The sequence below is a fragment of the Oryx dammah genome, unplaced genomic scaffold (genome assembly GCF_014754425.2).
Source record: "Oryx dammah isolate SB20612 unplaced genomic scaffold, SCBI_Odam_1.1 HiC_scaffold_23, whole genome shotgun sequence".
In the NCBI taxonomy this organism is placed as follows: domain Eukaryota; kingdom Metazoa; phylum Chordata; class Mammalia; order Artiodactyla; family Bovidae; genus Oryx; species Oryx dammah.
Genome location: NW_024070207.1, coordinates 113,041,606 through 113,062,199, shown reverse-complemented (window position 1 = coordinate 113,062,199; position 20,594 = coordinate 113,041,606). Strand labels below are relative to the sequence as shown.

Sequence of the window (20,594 nt, the reverse complement as noted above, 5' to 3'; positions counted from 1 at the left end):
TATTTAAATGTCTTCTTTTTCCAAGATGATTGTTCTTAGTTATTAAGTCCCTTATATTTCAGGCTTCAGGTTTATTTTAAAGTTAGTATTTTTTAATTTTTGAAGTCAATAGTTGAGATGCAAATTAGTTTCAAAGTAAAACTCAGTAAATTTTTTATCAGAATATTCCTCAGGAAAAAAGGCCATTCAGAGAATCATCTATTTTTTTTTTCTGATTTATTTAAGTGAAAATATTTCAGTATTTAAAATGTGAATCCTTTCTTGTAATTTCTTTTAGGGTCCTGTCATAACTGGCATAACTTAAAGGTTTCATTTGTTCTTAAAACTTGAATAATTTGAAGATTTCTAGATAATATTTTATCTTTAATGAAGCTTTTTCTGAAATCACTTTGTTTAAATGGAAACGGAATTTCTTCTTTATTGGGAGGAGGGGTGCCACACATTACCTCTAAATTAATATTATGATTTTCATTTTAAATATTTATTCATTTTTGGCCACATTGTGCAGCTTGTGAAATCTAATTCCCCAACCAGGGATTGAACCTGGGCCCTCAGCAATGAGAGTGTGGAGCCCTAACCACTGAGCTGCCAGGGAATTCCACCTCTTAATTATTGATCGGTCATTGATGTAATTACTAAAACTTCAGCAATAAGATTAAGACAGAATGTGTAAGATACCACAAAAGGGGAACAGAAAACAAGTTGATATAAAGAATATCTTCTCATTCTTCTGTGTCCGGTGGTTCTGTAGTGGCTCTATGGAAACCTGCTTTTTATTGTATAATATGTATCAAGTATAATAAACTAACAATATCCCAATATTTGAATTTCCCATTGTAACTTTTATTTTGCCACAGCACATGTAGTATGGATTTTGAGGAGAGTGAACTATCTTCTTCAGGATATTGAATCCCCATGAGGCATTTTGTAAGTTCACTATTCAAGTAATCATTTGATTAAGCTGAGTACAGGCTTCTTCAGGCAAACTTTAGAAGCCAGAACATTCAGATAGGAATTTCTTAAAGTTCAAAGACAGCCTTATTGAATCATGGATTCATCCCTGCGGCAATGGCAATTTTAACTTGATAGGGCAATTCTTTTTGTAAATGAGGTTATAATATCCTTGAAAATATTTCAGTTTTCATTTGTTTTCCTATGCTGTCTTTTTGTGTTTTTTTTTAGGGTATGTATATTAAATCAACATATGATGGCCTCCATGTAATTACTGGAACTACAGAAAATGTAAGTATTCTAACATTTCAAATTTTGGAGTATGTTTTGTCTTTTATTGTTAACCAACTTATGGCACTTCCATAATTCCGGTTGACTTCTGAGGAAATAAACAGATTAAAATATACAACTAAAAAGACATACTGAGTTAGTAAGCACTGATTTGGGGAGAATTTCAGTTATTTTTGTTAGTTGAGAATAGCTATTTATCTGAAGTAAATCAGATGTTTTGTATTCAAAGCCAGAATTTGTTAAGTATTTTCTGATTCATGACAAGTTATTGTGATATCTAAAAGAATCCACCTCCATCTGACAAATAGTGTAGTTTTATTAGGAAACTTAAATTGTGTAAGAAAGAAACATCAGATAAGTTAGGTTTCCTGAATACCTGAAGTATAATTGAACTTTATTCAGTAAAGAGGCAGCATGGTATAGATCGGCCCATTTTCACAGTGAAGTCCATCCCTGGACCAGCAGCATCAGCTTCCTTTGGGAATGCCCCACCCCAGACCTACTGAATTAGCTCTGGAGACCAGTCTGTTTTTTAATAAGAGATTCTCTTTTAAAAGGTGCACAGATGTATAGAACAGTTTTTTGGACTCTGGGAAAGAGCGAGGCTGGGATGATTTGGGAGAATGGCATTGAAACATGTATAATATCATATATGAAACGAATAGCCAGTCCAGGTTCGATGCATGATACTAGATGCTTGGGGCTGGTGCACTGGGATGACCCAGAGGGATGGTACAGGGAGGGAGGAGGGAGGGGGGTTCAGGATGGGGAACACGTGTATACCTGTGGCGGATTCATGTTGATGTATGGCAAAACCAATACAATATTGTAAAGTAATTAACCTCCAATTAAAATAAATAAATTTATATTTTTTAAAAAAAATGTGTTTTAGAGACATGCTCCACTGCAAGCAGTAGGTCAGAGTCACTAAGTCTAGGCTGTACACCCAATTTTGATTTTGTTGGCAGTGTAATTTCTGATGAGTCATTTACACTCTCACTGCTTTGATTTCCTTAACTATGCATGCATGCATGCATGCTAAGTTGCTTCAGTCGTGTCCGACTCTGTGCAGCCCTATGGACAGCAGCCCACCAGGCTCCTCTGTCCACAGGAGTCTCCAGGCAAGAATACTGGAGTGGGTTGCCATTTCCTTCTCCGTCCTCAACTATAAATCATAAATAATATATCATCTGTACTGCATACCTCACTAGGTTATTGTGAAAATTAAATAAGATAATAAATATGAAAGACTGTACTATAAAAAAAAGAGCTACAGAAATGTGAAATGATTGTGTTGGACATTAACATGATCACTATAACAGATCTGAGTTGCATAATAAGTCATTATTTCTGCATTTGGTTGTCCTAGATTTCCATCCCACTCTCTTAAGCAGGTTTTGAGCTTCAAATATTTTTCTTTTAGAAATTCTGACAAATCACATTTATAACATGTTCCTTCAAAGAAGACTGAGGTGAAATTAGTTAAATCTCAAGTTATTATTGTTCTCAACATTTTACCAGCGTTTTCTTTTTAAAAAGACAACATTATTTCATCTAATTCACCTATTACTTTAACCATTTGTTGATTTTTTCCCCCTCCACTTCACTTAGTTTCTTGTGAATGGTGAGATACATTGAAGTTGCAGTTTTGTGCTGGCGTCTCATTGTTATTAAATATGAGTTAAATGAGATCAAGAATACGTTATTTGCATATTGTCAACTGTTTAACATTTTTAAATGCAGTGAGATACTTATAAACTATACTCTTGTCACTGATTGATCATTTTCATTCGTGTGTACATTCCTCTGATCATTTGTTTGATCATTTGTTCATTTAGCAAAACTCTGCTTCATGTCTGTTGTGTTCCAGACTTGAAACTAGGTATTGAAAAAAATTTTAAATTAAACTAACTTGCTGCCCCTAAGGCATACAAGTACAGATTTATCTGTGTAAACAGGTACTGAAATCTGCATAGATGGACAAAGGAAAAAATAGTAAATGCTGCCAAATAAAAACAAGGAAGGAATCACAGAAGTGGTTATTTTGAACTAACTGTATCTTGAAGAATTGATCAAAACAATCTCTCTACATTGTATGGAGTCTGTTAAAAAAAAAAAGTTGAGCACTATGCATTGTTTATATTAATTAGTAATATTTTATAAATGGATGAGTGACCAAAGAAGGATTGATTCTATGAGTAGTTCAGATATAAATGGTATGTTACTAGTTCATCATTTAATTCTTTTTTCTTGAAAGTATTTCACTATTTTTGGTACCCTAAATCATTTATCATTAGATCTGTGTTGAGTCTTAGTAAAGCTGCTCACTAAGTGGATAAGTTATTTTGTTTTGCTGTACCCTAGTTTCTTAGTTTTTCCTTTGTAAAATTAGGGGGTTTGGATAAACTCTTTCTAGGATAAATTTTAACACTGAAAGTCTATACTTTGTACGAATTGTTTCCTTTTTCACTTCCCTGTGCAAAAAGTTGTTTCAGTTTCTTTGAATTTTATGTAGCAGCTATCAAGCTCTTTTACATTATGAATTAGAGCCATTGACTTGATTTTTCTTTTCATTCACTCATTTAAAAGGATCAATTGTAAGCCAAATAGCGCTGGGACTGACTCTATAGTTACAGCTCTATTTACAAACTTTTCAGAAATGTTACATGGTCTTGTCTGATTTGGTAGGTTTTGTGAAATAAATGCTTGTTTTTTTCTTGTTGTGACACTATTCTTAAAGTTAAGTTCACATCCTAGGTGAACTACCCTCTTAATTGTGTGGCTGTGTTACTCCTTCAAGAAGTGGAATTCCCTGAGATACCATCTAACCTTGGATTCTAGCCTATTATAAATAATTTTTAAAGAAAATCCTATTCCAGTGTCTTAAAAGTAGCATTTTACTTTGCAAGTTCCATCACCATATCATCCTTCTTTTCCTTTCAATAGATAATAATGAATTGTATTACAGTATTTATAGTTGTGTTTGATAAATTAACACACATATAAATACACAAATACATTTTTTTCATAAAATACATTTTCTGCCTATTCAAAAGCCCATATGCATATTATCATTAAAATGTCTAATATACATAATCAATAGTCATTACAGGGAAAAATAAAGAATAGAACAGTATTTTAAATTCTTACAGTATTATGAAATTTCTATCTTAAATCTCATTTTAGTTTCCTAAAAACTTCAGAAAACTTGGCAATATTAGTTTACTAGTCTTTTTTTTTTCTTGTTTGTTTTTGTTTTTAATCTCTTTGGGGAATAAAGAGGAAAAATGATAAAATTGTTACATCCTGTATAAATGTTGGCATTTTAGTTTATTTAATGTGGTTTTGCCAATGTATTATGCTGCGTGAAACATTAGAAATAGGACTCTCTTGTAGTTAGATACTGAAAAGAATGTTATTTAATGTAACTTTGACCTAATGGCTATCCTTTCAATTTGCTTTTCTCATTTATTCAGAATTGATGGTATTAATGATGAAATAAATTAGCAATATAATCATTAGTTGACAAAGCTTTGGTGCTGATCATAAAGGTGTACTTGAAAATATTTGCTGAAATTAATGTGAATTATTTGTATTAAATGAAAAAGACCAAAGTTTTAAAAGATTATGTTTTAACATATATATTTTTGAACCAGATGCCCAGTAGAACTACTGAGAGGGTTGCCTGTTTACAATCTGCCGTTATTATTTTTCCCTAATGATCTCAGAAACATAATGGTCTTTTACAACATAAATATCTATATATTGTCTTACATTCCTACTTTCTGTTATTAGTTTTACATAGAATACAAATAGTATATCAAATATTCAGTCAGTTCAGTCGCTCAGTCTTGTCCGACTCTCTGCTACCCAATGGACTACAGCACACCAGGCTTCCCTGTCCATCGCCAACTCCCGCAGCTTGCTCAAACTTAGGTGCATTGAGTTGGTGATGCCATGCAACTGTCTCATCTTCTGTCGTCCCCTACTCATGCCTTCAATCTTTCCCAGCATCAGAGTCTTTTCCAATGAGTCAGTTCTTCGCATCAGGTGGCGAAAGTATTGGAGTTTCATAGAGCCGTTCAACTTCAGCTTCTTCAGCATTACTGGTTGGGGCATAGGCTTAGATTACTGTGATACTGAATGGTTTGCCTTGGAAACGAACAGAGATCATTCTGTCATTTTTGAGATTGCATCCAAGTACTGCATTTCGGACTCTTTTGTTGACTATGAGGGCTACTCCATTTATTCTAAGGGATTCTTGCCTACAGTAGTAGATATAATGGTCATCTGAATTAAATATCAAATATTAGTAACATTTTTTTAGTTTAATTTTATGAAGATTATAATTAAGCCCTTGATCTAATTTAAAGGAGTGAACTTATGATAGTGTTTCCATAGAGAGGAAGTGATTGATAAAACTTACGTTCTTTATCATTTCCTTTATGTTTAATTTAGTCACCTGCAGATCGGTGCAAGAAGATCCATGCTGGCGATGAAGTGATTCAAGTTAATCATCAGACTGTGGTATGTATAATTACCTTACAAGTCACTGGGAGGAACTAATACAAAGATTGCTTAAGTCTTTAAAAGAAAACAATGAAATGAAATGCCTGTTTCTGTATAAAATATTTAAATAGCCTTTTGAAAAATAACTGAATGACTATTTTTCTTAATTATCTTAAGAAATTTCATAAGGCATTGTTTTAAAATAACATGATTTATTGTTGGTGGCTGATGTTAGATGTACAATTCTATATGGATAATATTACCCCATGAACTAGGATGACCATTTTGGAATAGAAATTAAAGTGATAGTGTGTACAAATTCAAATTTTTTAGTATAACTTTTAAGTTTCATTTAAAAAAAATTATCAAGTTACCTAGTAGATATGTTTTATAGCACCATACATTCATTTATCTACTTTAACATTGATTTGTTCATTAAAGTATCTGGCAGATTGATTTATTTTCATGTCATTTTTTAATTTTAAATTTTAGTAGCTGAATTGGCTGTTCATTTCCCAAAAGAGAACTATAGTTTAAGTTTTAAAACTATTGCACTTAACTAAATAAGTTCATAATTTTTTTTCTTTTTTTGTTCTTTGAACCTCATGATTCCCTTTCTAGGCTGAGAATGACAGTGACATTATGTGCCTATAGTAGATTTTCAAGGGCAGTTTTTCTTAATCTTAGATTTTAAAAATTAACATCATATGATTTTCATTTTGGACTAGCTTCTATCTCACTTGCTCTATCTCTGCCAAAATAAAATATGTGGTTTTTAAAAAGTGAAGTTAACATTGAAATAATCTGATTATTGATTTATAATCCATATTTTAAAAGAAAAACATTTTTTTCCTGGTAAATGTTCTATTTATTACTCACTGACTCTTCAGAGTAAGTAATTATTTCCTACTGTACCTTTTAACTAAATTTGGTTTTGCCTGTTCTAGTCATAGAAGAAAGGCTATATTTGGAGGGTAAGAAGACTCATGTGAAAAGTCTGATCTTTCTCAGTGATTTTGATATTAAGGCAGATGCTATTTTAAATTTGGTTTGAATGAGAAGTTGGTAATATCTTGGAGAGGCTCCTGAACACTGATAATTAAACTTACGACATTTCTTCAATAAGTTCATTTTCTAAGTGAATAAAAGTTAATGAAAGTATGAAAAACTATATGTATGGGGTATAAAGTTAATACTAATTATTGTTAGCTAGTTGAGGCTAATTAATAGAGGATATTGGTAATCAACAGAGCCTTTCCACTCTGTGACAGTTTTGATGATGAGTAAGTTCTCATGACTAGAAACTATACAGTACAAAGTGATTATCCTGAGCAGTTTCTTGTCCTCTAGGATGAGGATTTGGGCAGTGGGATAAAACAGCTGCTGAAGTAGATTGGCAGCTCCTCCTGATGTTCACACTGCCTCCACTTCTACAATGTGACCTTAGCAAATATGATGTCTGTTGGATAGTTTGACCTATTTCCAGTTGGTCAACACTAAGAGGATAGAAATTAGTCTCTAATGAGAAATAAAGTTGTTAAAAGGATATTCTTTGTGGAGCAAAGATTCTCATGTCTGTTGAATATGAAAGTCTTTAAAAGACTTAAAGTGAACCAGTAAAATTTATATGGATTGGTGATATTTAAATACTGTGAGAATGTGTCAACACATCTTTCTATTGCAGGAATATTCTAAAATATTAGAAACTACACAGAATGATGATTGGAGGAACTTGCTTTCAGTTTTTGCTCTGAAATTGACCTATAGATTTTTTAAGTGAGTCATGATAACTATTTGCGTTTATCTTTTCAATAATAATAACCGTAGCCAACACTTCCTGAGTTCTTACAGTGTGCCAAGCATCATGTTAAGCCCTTCACATATTTTATGTTATTTACTCCTCACAATAATCCTATGAAGAAGGGGTGTGTGGAGACTGAATGATTATTTAACCCACCCACAGCTCAAAGCTCACTGACTCCAAGGTCCATGCTTTTACTTCAGTTTTATTATACTCCCTCCCCAAACTCAAATTGCAAGATTATCAAACAAAAGGGGAGGAATTCCCACAATCCTGTAAGTAAATCTTAAGGTTCAGGGAGAGGTTACGCAGAGCCAAGGGTAGAGAATAGAGGAAGTGAGAATTCACATAACTTGGGTAGTGGTTCAGCTTAATTGAAATTAGAAATGGGGTTGAAATTTAACTTTACTGCTACATCCTCACTCACTGCCTTCCTCCAGATAGACAAGATACATGAAACACAACGCCAGGCATGTGTTAGAAGTTCCACAGAAATTAACTTTCCAACCTCCCTTTATCTACTACAACAGTTGGGCCAGTTAGAGTCCAAGTCCTCAGCAGACTGCTACTGCACCTACAAATTGATTTTGGATGATAATAGAGACACTGTCTGACAGAAAATTATGTTGAATTCCATCAAAGTGACCTTCCTTAATAATATGATCAATTAGCAGATTGCCTTCTTTTTGTTCAAATGAGCCATATTTGTGCATGAATGGTATCTTTCATTAAATGCACCCTGCTGTGTCCTCTCTTTCTTGCTATTGCCCCCATTGTAGTCTGTGCAGTGGCTTTTACTTCTTACGAGACAATATACAAAGGTGAGGGAATGGACATTATCTTAGTGTTGTTATTACGAAAGGTTTGAAAGATGGATAAATTAGTTGAAACAAGTATAAGTTATTTGCAGTCTACAGTTATCCCTTCTGTCCCTGCATTCATAACCAGGGATATTAGGGGTTTGTTATAATATATTTACATTAAAATATTGCCTAATGCTTTTGAAATACATATTTTAACCCAGTATTTACTAACCAGAATAGTGAGATATTACCAATATTATTCTATACCAATATAGGTTCAAGAATGAAAAGAATAATCTTCAGTTTTATGTTTTGAATGTTATTAGCTCAGTTAGTATTTTTATATAATTATAAAATTTCCTATTGTTATAGGTAGTAATGTACAATATAAAATTTGACTACTTTTCTTATTATAAAATACCTAGAAAAGCAATGTGAAATTTTCCCCTGAGAGTCTGAGAAAGTTGAATAATCACAGATGAATTCAAATACTATTTTTGAAATTGCTAGTATGGTATATCTTCAAGATGTTCAGTTAGATGTGTGTGTGTGTATTTACAGTTTGCTCTTTAAAATATATATATTTTCTTATTTAAAATGAAACTGGAAGTTTTATGTCCTTTTTCACGTTGCTATATTCTTTATTATAAGTGGCTTTTAAGCTTTTCTAATCAACATACTTCTGTGGCTGAGAAACTGGCTGCCAGGTAGGAAGAAGAAAAACTCATGAGCATCCAAGCAAAGCAGACTGAGCCCTATTGCATGTCTTCCCTGCCAGTGAAGATCCAACTCCTCAAAGGCTGCTGGAATCTCCCAAGATTTTTTCTACTTCATCTGCCACTACATTCCTCTCTGGGAGATACCTCGGCATAGTTTGAACCAGCAACTCTGCCCTCATGATGCACTTTTAACACTTTTTTTTTTTTAGCTGATGAGTCTACTTATAGTTATTAAATCTATTTGGGCATATTCCTAATGAATCTGTTAAAATTTCATGTCTTTGCTGTTTTTGGTGTGTAAGTGTTATTAAAGTCTATCCATACTAAAAACAGATACTTTCTTCTTAGGAATATCAGTTGAAAAGAATGGGGTTTGTGATGGTTGAATCTAGCAGTTGGAAAATTTTCCTTTTATTTTTTGTATATACTAAAATATATTCACTATTACTTTGGAAAGTCTTCTGGAACCTGGTGACTACATTATGGCAAGAAAGGGTTCAGTAGATGGGGCTATAAAGCCTACTGGAAGGGAAAATAACCAGGTTGGGGTAGTCAAGAAGAAGATAGCCTACAACAAACAGTCAGGGTGTTTGACAGTGATCAGTAAGAGATGGAAGATGAACACTGTAAACTAGTGGGTTTTGTTACCCCCTAAATGGTAAACATTACTGAACAAGAATGCAGCTGATGTCATAGGGGATGGGAGAAGGGAACGAGATAAAGGACTATTGAGTTATCTGGAAAGGTCATTCTGACTTCATTTATATAATTCTCAGCAGTGTCTCCTTTATTCTCTTATTCTTACTCTAGTCTCTCATTTGTGACTCTTTCTTCACTCTCTTGTTCCTTCATCCTCAGAACAACAGGCGAGTATTGTCTGAAAGGGAAGCCAATGTAATCAGAATGGATGGAGAGTATGGTGACCCATTAAAACTCAAAAATCCCTTCCCCCTGCCCTGCCCTTATCCTGTTGCCTGGAAGGAGTAGTTCATTGAGTGGATTCAGTACCACAATATTGGCTAACACCAATGTGCTTTCTCTCTTTTTTAAATATGTATAATTGTTGTCTTTATTTTTTAGGTTTTTCTTCTAAGTTTTCTTTACTTTACCATCCTCACCTCTTCTCACTTGACGATTTCTCCTACATTCTTCACATTTTTCAGTATTTTTTTTTATTCTCGCCTATTTTCTTCTGTCCTCCTTTCTCAAAAGAGAAAATATTTATCTTATAATTTCTTACAACAAAAGTATTGAAAACTCAAATGACAGTATTTGCAGTACACCTCCTTTCTTATCCCTGTAAACACAAGATGTGGCTGGAGTACAGAGATTAAGTATATTAGCATGGTGTTTAACATATTGCTTAATAAATGGTTATGATAATATCCTAAAATAATTCCGTTAGGATTCTAAGAAATTGGTATTCTAAAACAGAGCAAGTGAATTATTTTCTTTTGGAAGGGGAAAATACCATGAAAAGACACTTACCAAAAATTAGGAGAAATAATACATCAAAGATTTCAGTTCCTCACAGTAAAATTTTATTTCAGATTCTACTTTGTATAGGATATGGTTTCTTTTATTTTACATTGACTATTGTGGATTTGATGAGAATGTGTGGAAACTGGTTTTGAACTACCACATATTTATATAAATTATGTTTTATTATCCCTACAGAAATCTATTCATTACTTTATTATCTAATATAATATTTTATGATTTTTCTGTTATCAAACTAAAATTATCTTAAGTCTTTATATAAAGAAGATAAGTTGTATGATACCTTAATATTGGTAACTTCCTGTGAACCAATTTATTTTTTCTGCAAATCACTGCATCCTGACTTATTTCTTTCTAATTTATACAATTCTTCCTAGCTCCACCAGGAAAAGACTAATTGGTTCTAAATGTGGTTAGCTCTATTTTTTTTTATTATTAGAAACATCTTTCAGTGTTGACATACAATTAATAGGTTAATTATTTTACATGGAATTTTAAAATGTATCCATATAAGTGATTATTTTGTATGTTTAAAATGTATCTCCTGGCTGATGTTCTTTCCTACTCTGGATTTTTAAGTGTGCAGCTCATTTGCAAATCAATGTCAATAACTATATCCCTTTTCCTACATGTATCAAAAAGACAGAAATCGGTCAGTTACAGTTCCCTGATTTACTTTATATCTATAATAGAGGTGGGCAATTAGTAGATTACAGCTGCCTGATGAAGATAAAAAATTATTCCATGAAAGGGAAATACATTCGAGTGTCATAAAATGGGAAATTCAAGAGATAATTTTAATAATGTTAAGTTCTTTTTAAGTTATTTAGCCCTATGATTCAAATATAGGTTTCATACACTAAATTAACATTCTCAGCTACATTGTGGCTGAAATTCTAGGTCATGTAACTACTCATCACTTTCATATTTCCTCTCATCTTATTACTGTAATACTGGACAATAAAGGGTATTTTAAAATTGAGACAAATGGCAGAGAGAGTTCATGCGGCCCCATTTAGAACTGACAAGGAATTACCTTTTTTGTCTGAGTTGTTGCATTTCTGATAAAATGATTTCTGAAGATAACATCTACAGTGAAAGTATTTACAGCCATTATGGAACTTCTTAAACTAAAACTTTTTGTTAATAAAGATGTAGACTACTGTTTATTTAGCTATATAAATGCATATATGCACATTCTTTGGTTTTGTTTTGATAAATGTAGACATCTATTGCAGTACTTGCTAGTATTTTCAAATACACATATCTGTCAAATGTCTACCAGTAAATGACATTATAAAATTATTCATAGAAAAGTTGTAGATTTTTAAACATATTTCTTTATGAATATTTGGCTTTGGTTACTTTAATTACATTTTTGTTTTGATTCCTAAATTAAGTTTAAGTTGAATTTTTCATAAATATAGATGTTTTGTTTATTCTTTCTCAGAATTCTTACAAATAGGATGTATAGATTTTTAGATAACAATGTTTAATCCCTTAGCTTTGGTGACTAAGACTCTATTTTAAAACACACGTTTTCAGTGTCTTTGCAAGGAGAACAGACATGAAACATAAGAAGAAATGACTGAAATGTAAAATTTCCATATATATGCAAACATAAAATTAAGTTAAAATGTAACCCATGCAAGTATCTTTATAAAAATTTTAGTTAAAAACTTGTATTATTATGGTTCTTTGAAATTATCCCACTGATTTTGTGGGTAATGAAGCTCTGTGATATGACCAAAGATTCATCCCCACATTCTTTTACTGTTACATGATTGTCTTCCTTCTCCGTGTCTCCCTAGCAGAGGCTTTTAGACTCACTGAATTTTATGTTTTGGAGAAGTTAAAGAATACCATGAATGATAATGAAATAAGAATAAAATGGGCTTTGACTTAGTTTCCTATAGCATATACGAATATGAACCATGAAGCCCCTCAAAATAAACTTTTGGCCTTCAGAGACCAAAATATTACCAAATACCATACTGAGTTGGTATATTGAGTTGCTCAAGATGCTAAACTATACCAGAAGCAGAGATACCAATGATACAAAGGTGCAGTTTATATAGGTAACAGGATAGGTAATAGAAGATAATGCAAGTAACAGGATGTAGAAATGTATCACCTTTGGTAAAAACAATGTGGGTGATCTGTAGAACTAAATGGAAAAAAAGTCATGAATATTATTTTCTTCCTTCCATGAGCTTCCTCAGGAGTCAGTCAAGAAATTCTGATTTAACCCTCAGAACTTCTTGGTTATAGAGAAAGACTCCGGGAAGGTGGTGTACAATAGGTGAAAAACAAAGTACTGCTTGTAGTCTTCAACTCCCTATCTTGTAGTCTCTGGGACTCCCTATCCATCTTCAGCGGTGAGAAACTGTGTTCTCTATGCTTTTTCTTAAATAAAACACACATACACACACACACACACATGTATATTATATATGTGACTATCTGTGAAATTCACATGAAAATATTAGCTACCAAAACATATGTGTAAATTCAAATTGTGAGGAGCTCAACCTGGTCCAACTCTTACAGTAAAATTAAACCACATAAAAAACATGCCTTTAAAAAACAATGCTTTAATAAAGTCTTATTTCATTGTATAAATACTTAAGGAGGCCGTGAGATGAAGAGTGGCTCAGTGAATAAAGACATAAAATTGTGGAGTATTCCCTGTAATGAAAATAAAACTTTTTGATTCCTTCTTTTTGAATGTTTGTCCCTTCATCTTTTCCCAAGATTATCTCTTCTAGTCATGTTTGTAAAAAATAGTACTAAGGTTTCGTTTATAATAGATAGAACCTTGGGTCATTTCTAATACTCTGAATTACCTATTTAAATTATGCCATGCTGGAATTTTTTTTAAATTTTACTTATTTATTTATTTTCAGTTGTGCTGGGTCTTTGTTGCTGCACATGGGCTTTCTAGTTGTGGCAAACAGGGGCTACTCTAGTTGCAGTGCATGGGTTTCTCATTGCAGTGGCTTCTCTTGTTGTGGAGCATGTATGGACTCTAGATCACAGGCTCAGTAGTTGTGACACACGGGCTTAGTTGCCCCATGGAATGTGGCTCTTCCTGGACCAGGGATCAAACCCGTGTCTCCTGCGTTGACAGGTGGAATTCTTAACCACTGGACCACCAGAGAAGTCCTCTGTGCTGGAATTTAAAGTAACTTTTTTTTTTTTTTTTTTGCATTTAGTTCCTTAACCAAATGCATACCTTTCAGCTTATATTCCTCTTTATTTGAACCATGGGTAATTCTCTGTTTCTACTCACTAAATGAATGATTGTGAAAAAGCAAAATTAGGATATCTCCAAATATATCACACAAATATATTGTGTGAAAAAAATAAGTTTAGATGAAGTTTTTAGATTGGTACTCAAATTTAGTGATTCTAGGATCTTTGAAAGATACTGTGTATCAAAATTCATTAATTCTGAAATGTTTTGAAATGTTTCAGTAATGCAGGAGAACAGAACAGTGTAATATCTCAGCACCAAAACATTTGACAAAGACACAGTGTCATCAGTCTGAATGTGATGGCTTGTATATTGAATTGTCTCTTTAGTGCTTTTGAAAAGAGCAGAGGAACATTTGGGTATGGTGTGACTCATATTGTCAGACATTCATATAGGCACACTTCAGGCCTCTTTGAAATTTACTTTGTGAATAATTATCATTTAAACATTACAACCATGAGTAAGAGCCAGTGTTTACACAGGAGTGTGTGTAACTGTTAATGAATGGATCTGTTACTTTGTCTTCTGAAGGATAATAACTGAAAATATTTTAAGAATGTCCTATCTTCCTACTTGTATTTCTAGAGATGCTTTTTTATAATTTCAAATACAGTTGTAACAGAGGCAAAGGTCTAAGTTGATAGGCCTACATTCTTTTATGCTTATTTGTAACTTTGGCTGCTTGGAACCATAGTCTTTTCATTTGTTGGTCAAATTATTCACCACCTATTGTTTAGGAATCAGATAGGCTAGAGAATGTCCTAAAGGGGTCAGAGACTTCTTCGCACTGTGTACAAAGAGGAAAGGAAGACTCAACTCTTTAACACCAACCCCAAAGCCCTTTGTGTACCTAATCTGGGCAACCCATTGTCCAAGGACCTGCCCACTTATGTTGCCATTTACCCAAGAATCCTTGGTATCTGCTTCAGCCTGATCAAAGCAATTACAAGCCCTGTCTACAAGAAAGCAGAGCATGTGGCTTTAAACTCTTGGGATACCTTAAAAACTCTGTTGGACCATTTTAATTCTGTTTGTGCTACATACATTTCAGTGTCCAAGTTGGGGATTACATTTAAACTAGTAAGACTTGCCATTGTTTACAGATACTGAATTTGCTACCTGGACAATCAGGAAGATACTATTTGTAGTTCAGCATATGAGAAAAACATATTATCTTTAATAATATGACATACTTGGTATCAGATGTATAGGTGGATTTTTAAAGGTTCATGAACTTTAGTGTGAATGAAATATTCTATTAAATGTTGAGAAAGAAAAACCTGGACTATTTATATTTTTCTCGAAAACCTTCCTAACTGTTTCTATAATGTATATGGTGAAGCACAATATTTCTACAACAAATAGCAACTATATCCATTGTTACTATGGATATATATTATTATAGATATTATGGATATTATATATTATTATGGAAAATATTTTTCTTGTCATAAATCACTGTGACTTTAGGTCTGAAGTATCCACTCTATAATTTTTTTTTCCAAATGTTTATAAGAAAGTTTATTTGGTAATTTGAGGTAAAGAATGTTTATTATAGCTTTAGTATCAAGTATATTACATTTAGAGAAAAACTTAATACTACATCTTAGTTTTATATACAAAACGAAATTCCCTTCAGACCTTTAAGGCACTTCATTATCTCGGAAACATCCACATTCTCGTGTCACTGTGCCATTTCACTAGTTATCAACAAACACGCATTAAGTCTCTGCCTTTTTTTTAAGGCATTGATTGCAGGTATATCCAGAAAAATGAGACTCAGTTTTGATCCTCAAAATAAAACCCTCGATATCCAGTTTTGTGAGGGTAGATGAAGGACGTGAGGAAAAATATGTAGCTTTAATAAGCAGCAGTGCATGTAAAATGCCATTAGAGAGATGTAAGATCACATGAGGAAAATAAGATCCTAGCTATAAGAGGCTGTATGATGGGTGTTGCATTTAATAAGTGCCATTACGGATACATAAGATTTTATAGGTGGGAGAAGAAAAATGCAAGTATTTATATAATAGAAGGGTACTTTTGCTGAGAAGAAAAGCACAATGTTGAAGGGCAACATAATACTAACTTAACCAATTGTTCCACCCATACTGGACTAATGAGAATTGCTCAAACTGGTTTTAACTTGTCTCAGGGCTTTCTTCAGTCCCTCAACTTCCATATCCTCTTCGCGTGTCCACTTCCTAAGAAATTCAGCCTAGGCTAATAGGAAACCTTTCCTGGACCATCAAGAATGGGTTAGCTGCCCTTTGGGGGGCTCCCATTATCCATTCTGTAGGGGTACTTCAGTTCAGTTCAGTTCAGTCGCTCAGTCGTATCCGACTCTTTGCAACCCCATGAATCGCAGCACGCCAGGCCTCCCTGTCCATCACCAACTCCTGGAGTTCACTCAAACTCATGTCCATTGAGTCAGTGATGCCATCCAGCCATCTCATCCTCTGTCATCCCCTTCTCCTCCTGCCCCCAATCCCTCCCAGCGTCAGAGCCTTATTTATCATAAATACTTACTGAGCTGCTCATCTCTCCCCTGCTCATTATGCTTTTTAGAGAGTCACAGGTTGTGCTGCAAGCGCCATTGCACCCATAATACATGGAAGGCACACATCACTATTTAGTGATTTTATAAGTTATAATATCTAATCTTAAAAACATATTAAAATATTCTAGACATGGGCAAGTCACTGCCTTCAAGAAGCTCATTGTCTAGAATAGCTGTTCTCAAACAGTGTTTCCTGACCAGCAACATCAGCATCATTTGGGAACTTGAGGGAAAAAAATGTAGATTCTAGGGCCCCACCTCACACCTACTGGATCAAAAACTGGTATTTCCAGGTGATTCTAACACATTCTGAAGTTTAAGAACTACATTAAAGAGAAATTATAGGAGATAGTGATGGCCATATTGGCGCAGGGTCTATTGTAGGAATTGACTCTTTAGTTAGGCCTTTGGTGAGCTTTTCAAGTGTTTTGAGGAAAAGAACACTTTTATGCTGTAGCAGTATATTGGAGCTGCAAAAGACTAGTAGTAGAAAAAGCAGTTAGGACTCTTAAGTCTAACAACCTGGTATCCAAGACAGATAAAGGAATGAGAAGATGTATTAATTGCCAGAATCTGTTCTTCAGGATGGGCTTCCCAGGTGACATAGTAGTAAAGAATCTTTAGTGGTAAAGAATCCACCTGAATACGGGACACGCAAGAAACACAGATTGGATCCCTGGGTAGGGAAGATCCTCTGGAGTAGGAAATGGCAACCTGCTCCAGTATTCTTGGCTGGGAAATCCCATGGACAGAAGAGGCTACAGTCCATGTGGTTGCAAAGGGTTGGACATGACTGGGTAAGCACACATTCTTCAGGATAAATGTATATTAAAAACAGGGGGAACTGTTGTGGGTGACTCCATGCTCAAAACTTGAGAGGACGATGGGGAACTTTTTATTGTTGCTGTTGAATCAAGTGTTGCATTCATTTGTACTACCAATGGAATATTTAGAGGAGGATGTTTGCTGTCATAATGCCTTGTGCTTTAGAATCAAACAGACTTGAATGAATTCTGGCTTTGCAACTTACTATGTTTCTATTGGGCTTCCCTGGTGGCTCAGATGGTAAAGAATCTGTCTGCAATGTGGAAACCCTAGGTTCGATCCTTGGCTTGGAAAAATGCCCTGGAGAAGGGAACAGCTACCCACTTCAGTATTCTGGCTTGGAGAATTACATGTTTCTATTAATAATCTTGACCAAGAAAATTTAATCTCTTTTCGCTTCAGTTTCTTCACATGTAAAATGGGTTTAATAGTTTACTTCCTAGGGCTGTTGTAAGAATGAAGATATAAATAAAAGGAATGCAGTATGAAGCATCTAGCACAGTGAATTCCTGGTGCTTGATTATTCAGTAGCTATTAGTATGGATGAATGAACTGTTGAAAATATGCCACAACTTCTTGATAGGGATTGGGGACAGTTAGGAGGATTTGTGAGTCATGCCGAAAGTTGTTAGTGGAAGTTCTGGAAACGAGTGTTTTGTAAGAAGACGCCATGAAGTATTAGGGGAATAACACTTAGCCTGGAGGAAACACTTGCATGTATTGGTTGTGAGGAGGAAGAAAGATGGAGGACAAGTATTCAGAGTTGTATCAGGACCATATCCATTTACTACAAAGCTCAACTGTTGTCATCTATTTGTACTTTTCTACCCATTCTGCATAGAAAAGTTGTAACGTATTGTGATTTTTGAAGTCTAATTATTTAGCCTGTGCAGTAATACATAAACATCTCTTTTGGTGTTGAGTTCACTTTTTCACAAGTCTACCAGTTCCTTTTTGGATGTTTTTGATTAGAATGTTTTTCTTTGTATCCCAAACTCACTTAAACCTTATTTAGTTCCTTTCCATATTAGTGGATTATACTTTTATATTAGCAGCCACTAGAATCCCTGGTTTTCCTTCCTTCAAAGCTCCTTCTATCTCCTAGTACAGAAAGACTTTCATTTCAGCCAGTGTATATAATTATTTTTCATATTACTGTTATATCTTCACATGGCTTTTAATTCAGGTCTATCAAACTTAATACTTTAAAATGATAGCCAGAAACTCAAATGAGGAAATAGAAAAATAAGTTTGAAAAATGATTAACACACATTGATATATTTTACTTATTTTGATGTTTGTGTACCATATCGTTTAGCTCCGGAATGGGGCTCCTGAATTTCTTGAAGTTGTAAACCATATACTTGCCTCATTTCATAATATTAATACCATCTACTCATCTCCCCCTCTAATCTGTCAACCATAGTATCTTAGTAACAGAGAAATAAATTTATTTTAATAATTCACTATACTTATGTTTGAAGATATGTGAGGATACACAGAACCAGAGCTGAGAATCATTTTTCGTAGAGCTCTAAGACCACACCACATCTGCCCTTGAATAGAACTTGGTACAATCCAATATATGGGTACAGTTGTTAAGCATAATATGCAGTAGAAAAGGTAGAAAGTAATGAAGAAATGATCCAAGTCAGGGAGCTTGAGAAAGGACTAAGGAAAAATAGGATTATTCATATGAGAGGCATGTTGTCTGGTTGCTGTTTATGGGTATACAAGTACTGGGATTGGACTGATATAGCTAAAACCTATCTGTTATTAAGAAAAATGTTACATGTAAACTGGGAATTACACAGCCAACTTCATTACATTACTATTCAGCAGTTTCCACAAAAACCTAAATTAACACTTACGTGAGGAACCTATTGAAATCATTCATTGAATTACAAAAAATCAACAGATAATGTAGGTCTTATTATGAATAGTTGAGTAATCATTTTGTTTTTCTTTTGACAGTTACATAAAAGAATAATGTACAGAGCAGATGTCATTTCCCCATCACTATCTTTTACTGTTCTACATAGTGTTGCCTTTCTGGTTCTTTTTGTGGGAAATTTCCATCCATAACAAACAGTCCTAATGAGATAATTCAGAAAATTCATGATTTTCTAACTGGAATATTACTCTTAGACTCAGTCCATTATCAATATTTTGTTGGCTTTATTGTTTATAAAACACATGTTTATTGCCAAAAGTTTAGGAAATTAAAGAGTAAATGGGAAAATATATATTACCCTTTAATGTAACCATTGTTAATAGTGGTATATAGCTTTCTGTGTTTTCTATATTTTTACAAAAGTAAAATTGAATTGCATTAGCTACATTTAAACTTTTTCTACACAAATTTTACATCCCATGCTAATGGACATTTGCATAATGTACAGTTTTTGTTTGGTTTAAACGGCACTGCAACATACATGTTGCACATTTATCTCTATGCTTTTATCCAGTCATTTCCTTTTGGCAGTGGAAGTTGAATTTGAGAGCCAAAGATAAATATATGTATGGATCACTTTTGTTTAAAAGACTGCTAATTGAATGTCAGTGAGTGTGGTAAGGCTAATTAAAAAGTAATAAAGTTATATAATTTTCTGCAATTAAATAATATTCATTCAGCTATAAAATTTAAGGCTTCCCAGGTGGTACAGTGGTAAACATTCCACCTGCCAATGCAGGAGACGCAAGAGACACAGGTTCGAGCCCTAGGTTGGGGAGATTGACTGGAGAAGGAAATGGCAACCCACTCCAGTGTTCTGGCCTGGAATATCCCGTGGAGAGAGGAGCCTGGCGGGCTACAGTCCATGGGGTCACAAAGAGTTGGCTATGACTGAGCGACTGAGCATGCACACAAAATTTAAATCTAACCAAATTATTACTTTGTCATCAAAAATCAATTTCACTTTCTCATGGAGAAACAATTCTGTTTTTTGGAATTGCGTACTCAAAAAGAGCATAGAAAAATTGTGAAAGAGTAGGATGAATCGAATTACACTAAATGTTACACTGGAAAACCCAATCAAGCCCTAAGAATATTCAATTAGTGATTATGTCATAGAATAAAATGAAGAGAAATTGGTACATAAAAATCAATGTGTAATTCGTTGTCTAGAGTAGATAGGCTGAAAGAAGGTTACAGTAATATTGACTGCTTTAGTATCATTAGCAATTATCTAAATGAATAAAATAAATGATAAAATGTGGTTATCATTAATAAGTTGTTCATAAACTCTTTGTATAAACAGTATGTTTTCTCCCTCCAAACCTGATATTCAAAAATATGCTCACTTATTTTTTTGGCAAGCACAATTAATACTTGAATTTGAACTAACTTTGCTTTGATCTTGGCTCATAGAAATGGCTG

At 33.8% G+C, this 20,594-nt stretch overlaps 1 protein-coding gene across 5 annotated transcripts in view; it reads left to right on the top strand.

Annotated features, from left to right (window-relative positions):
• Window positions 1–20,594, top strand: part of CNKSR2 (connector enhancer of kinase suppressor of Ras 2) — a 284,997-nt gene that overhangs the window by 136,036 nt on the left and 128,367 nt on the right. For all 5 annotated transcript variants that reach the window (XM_040266671.1, XM_040266670.1, XM_040266669.1 and 2 more), the window contains exons 7-8: window positions 1,183–1,242; window positions 5,701–5,769. In XM_040266671.1, the coding sequence (XP_040122605.1) occupies window positions 1,183–1,242; window positions 5,701–5,769 (129 nt within the window). The remainder of the gene's footprint in view (window positions 1–1,182; window positions 1,243–5,700; window positions 5,770–20,594) is intronic.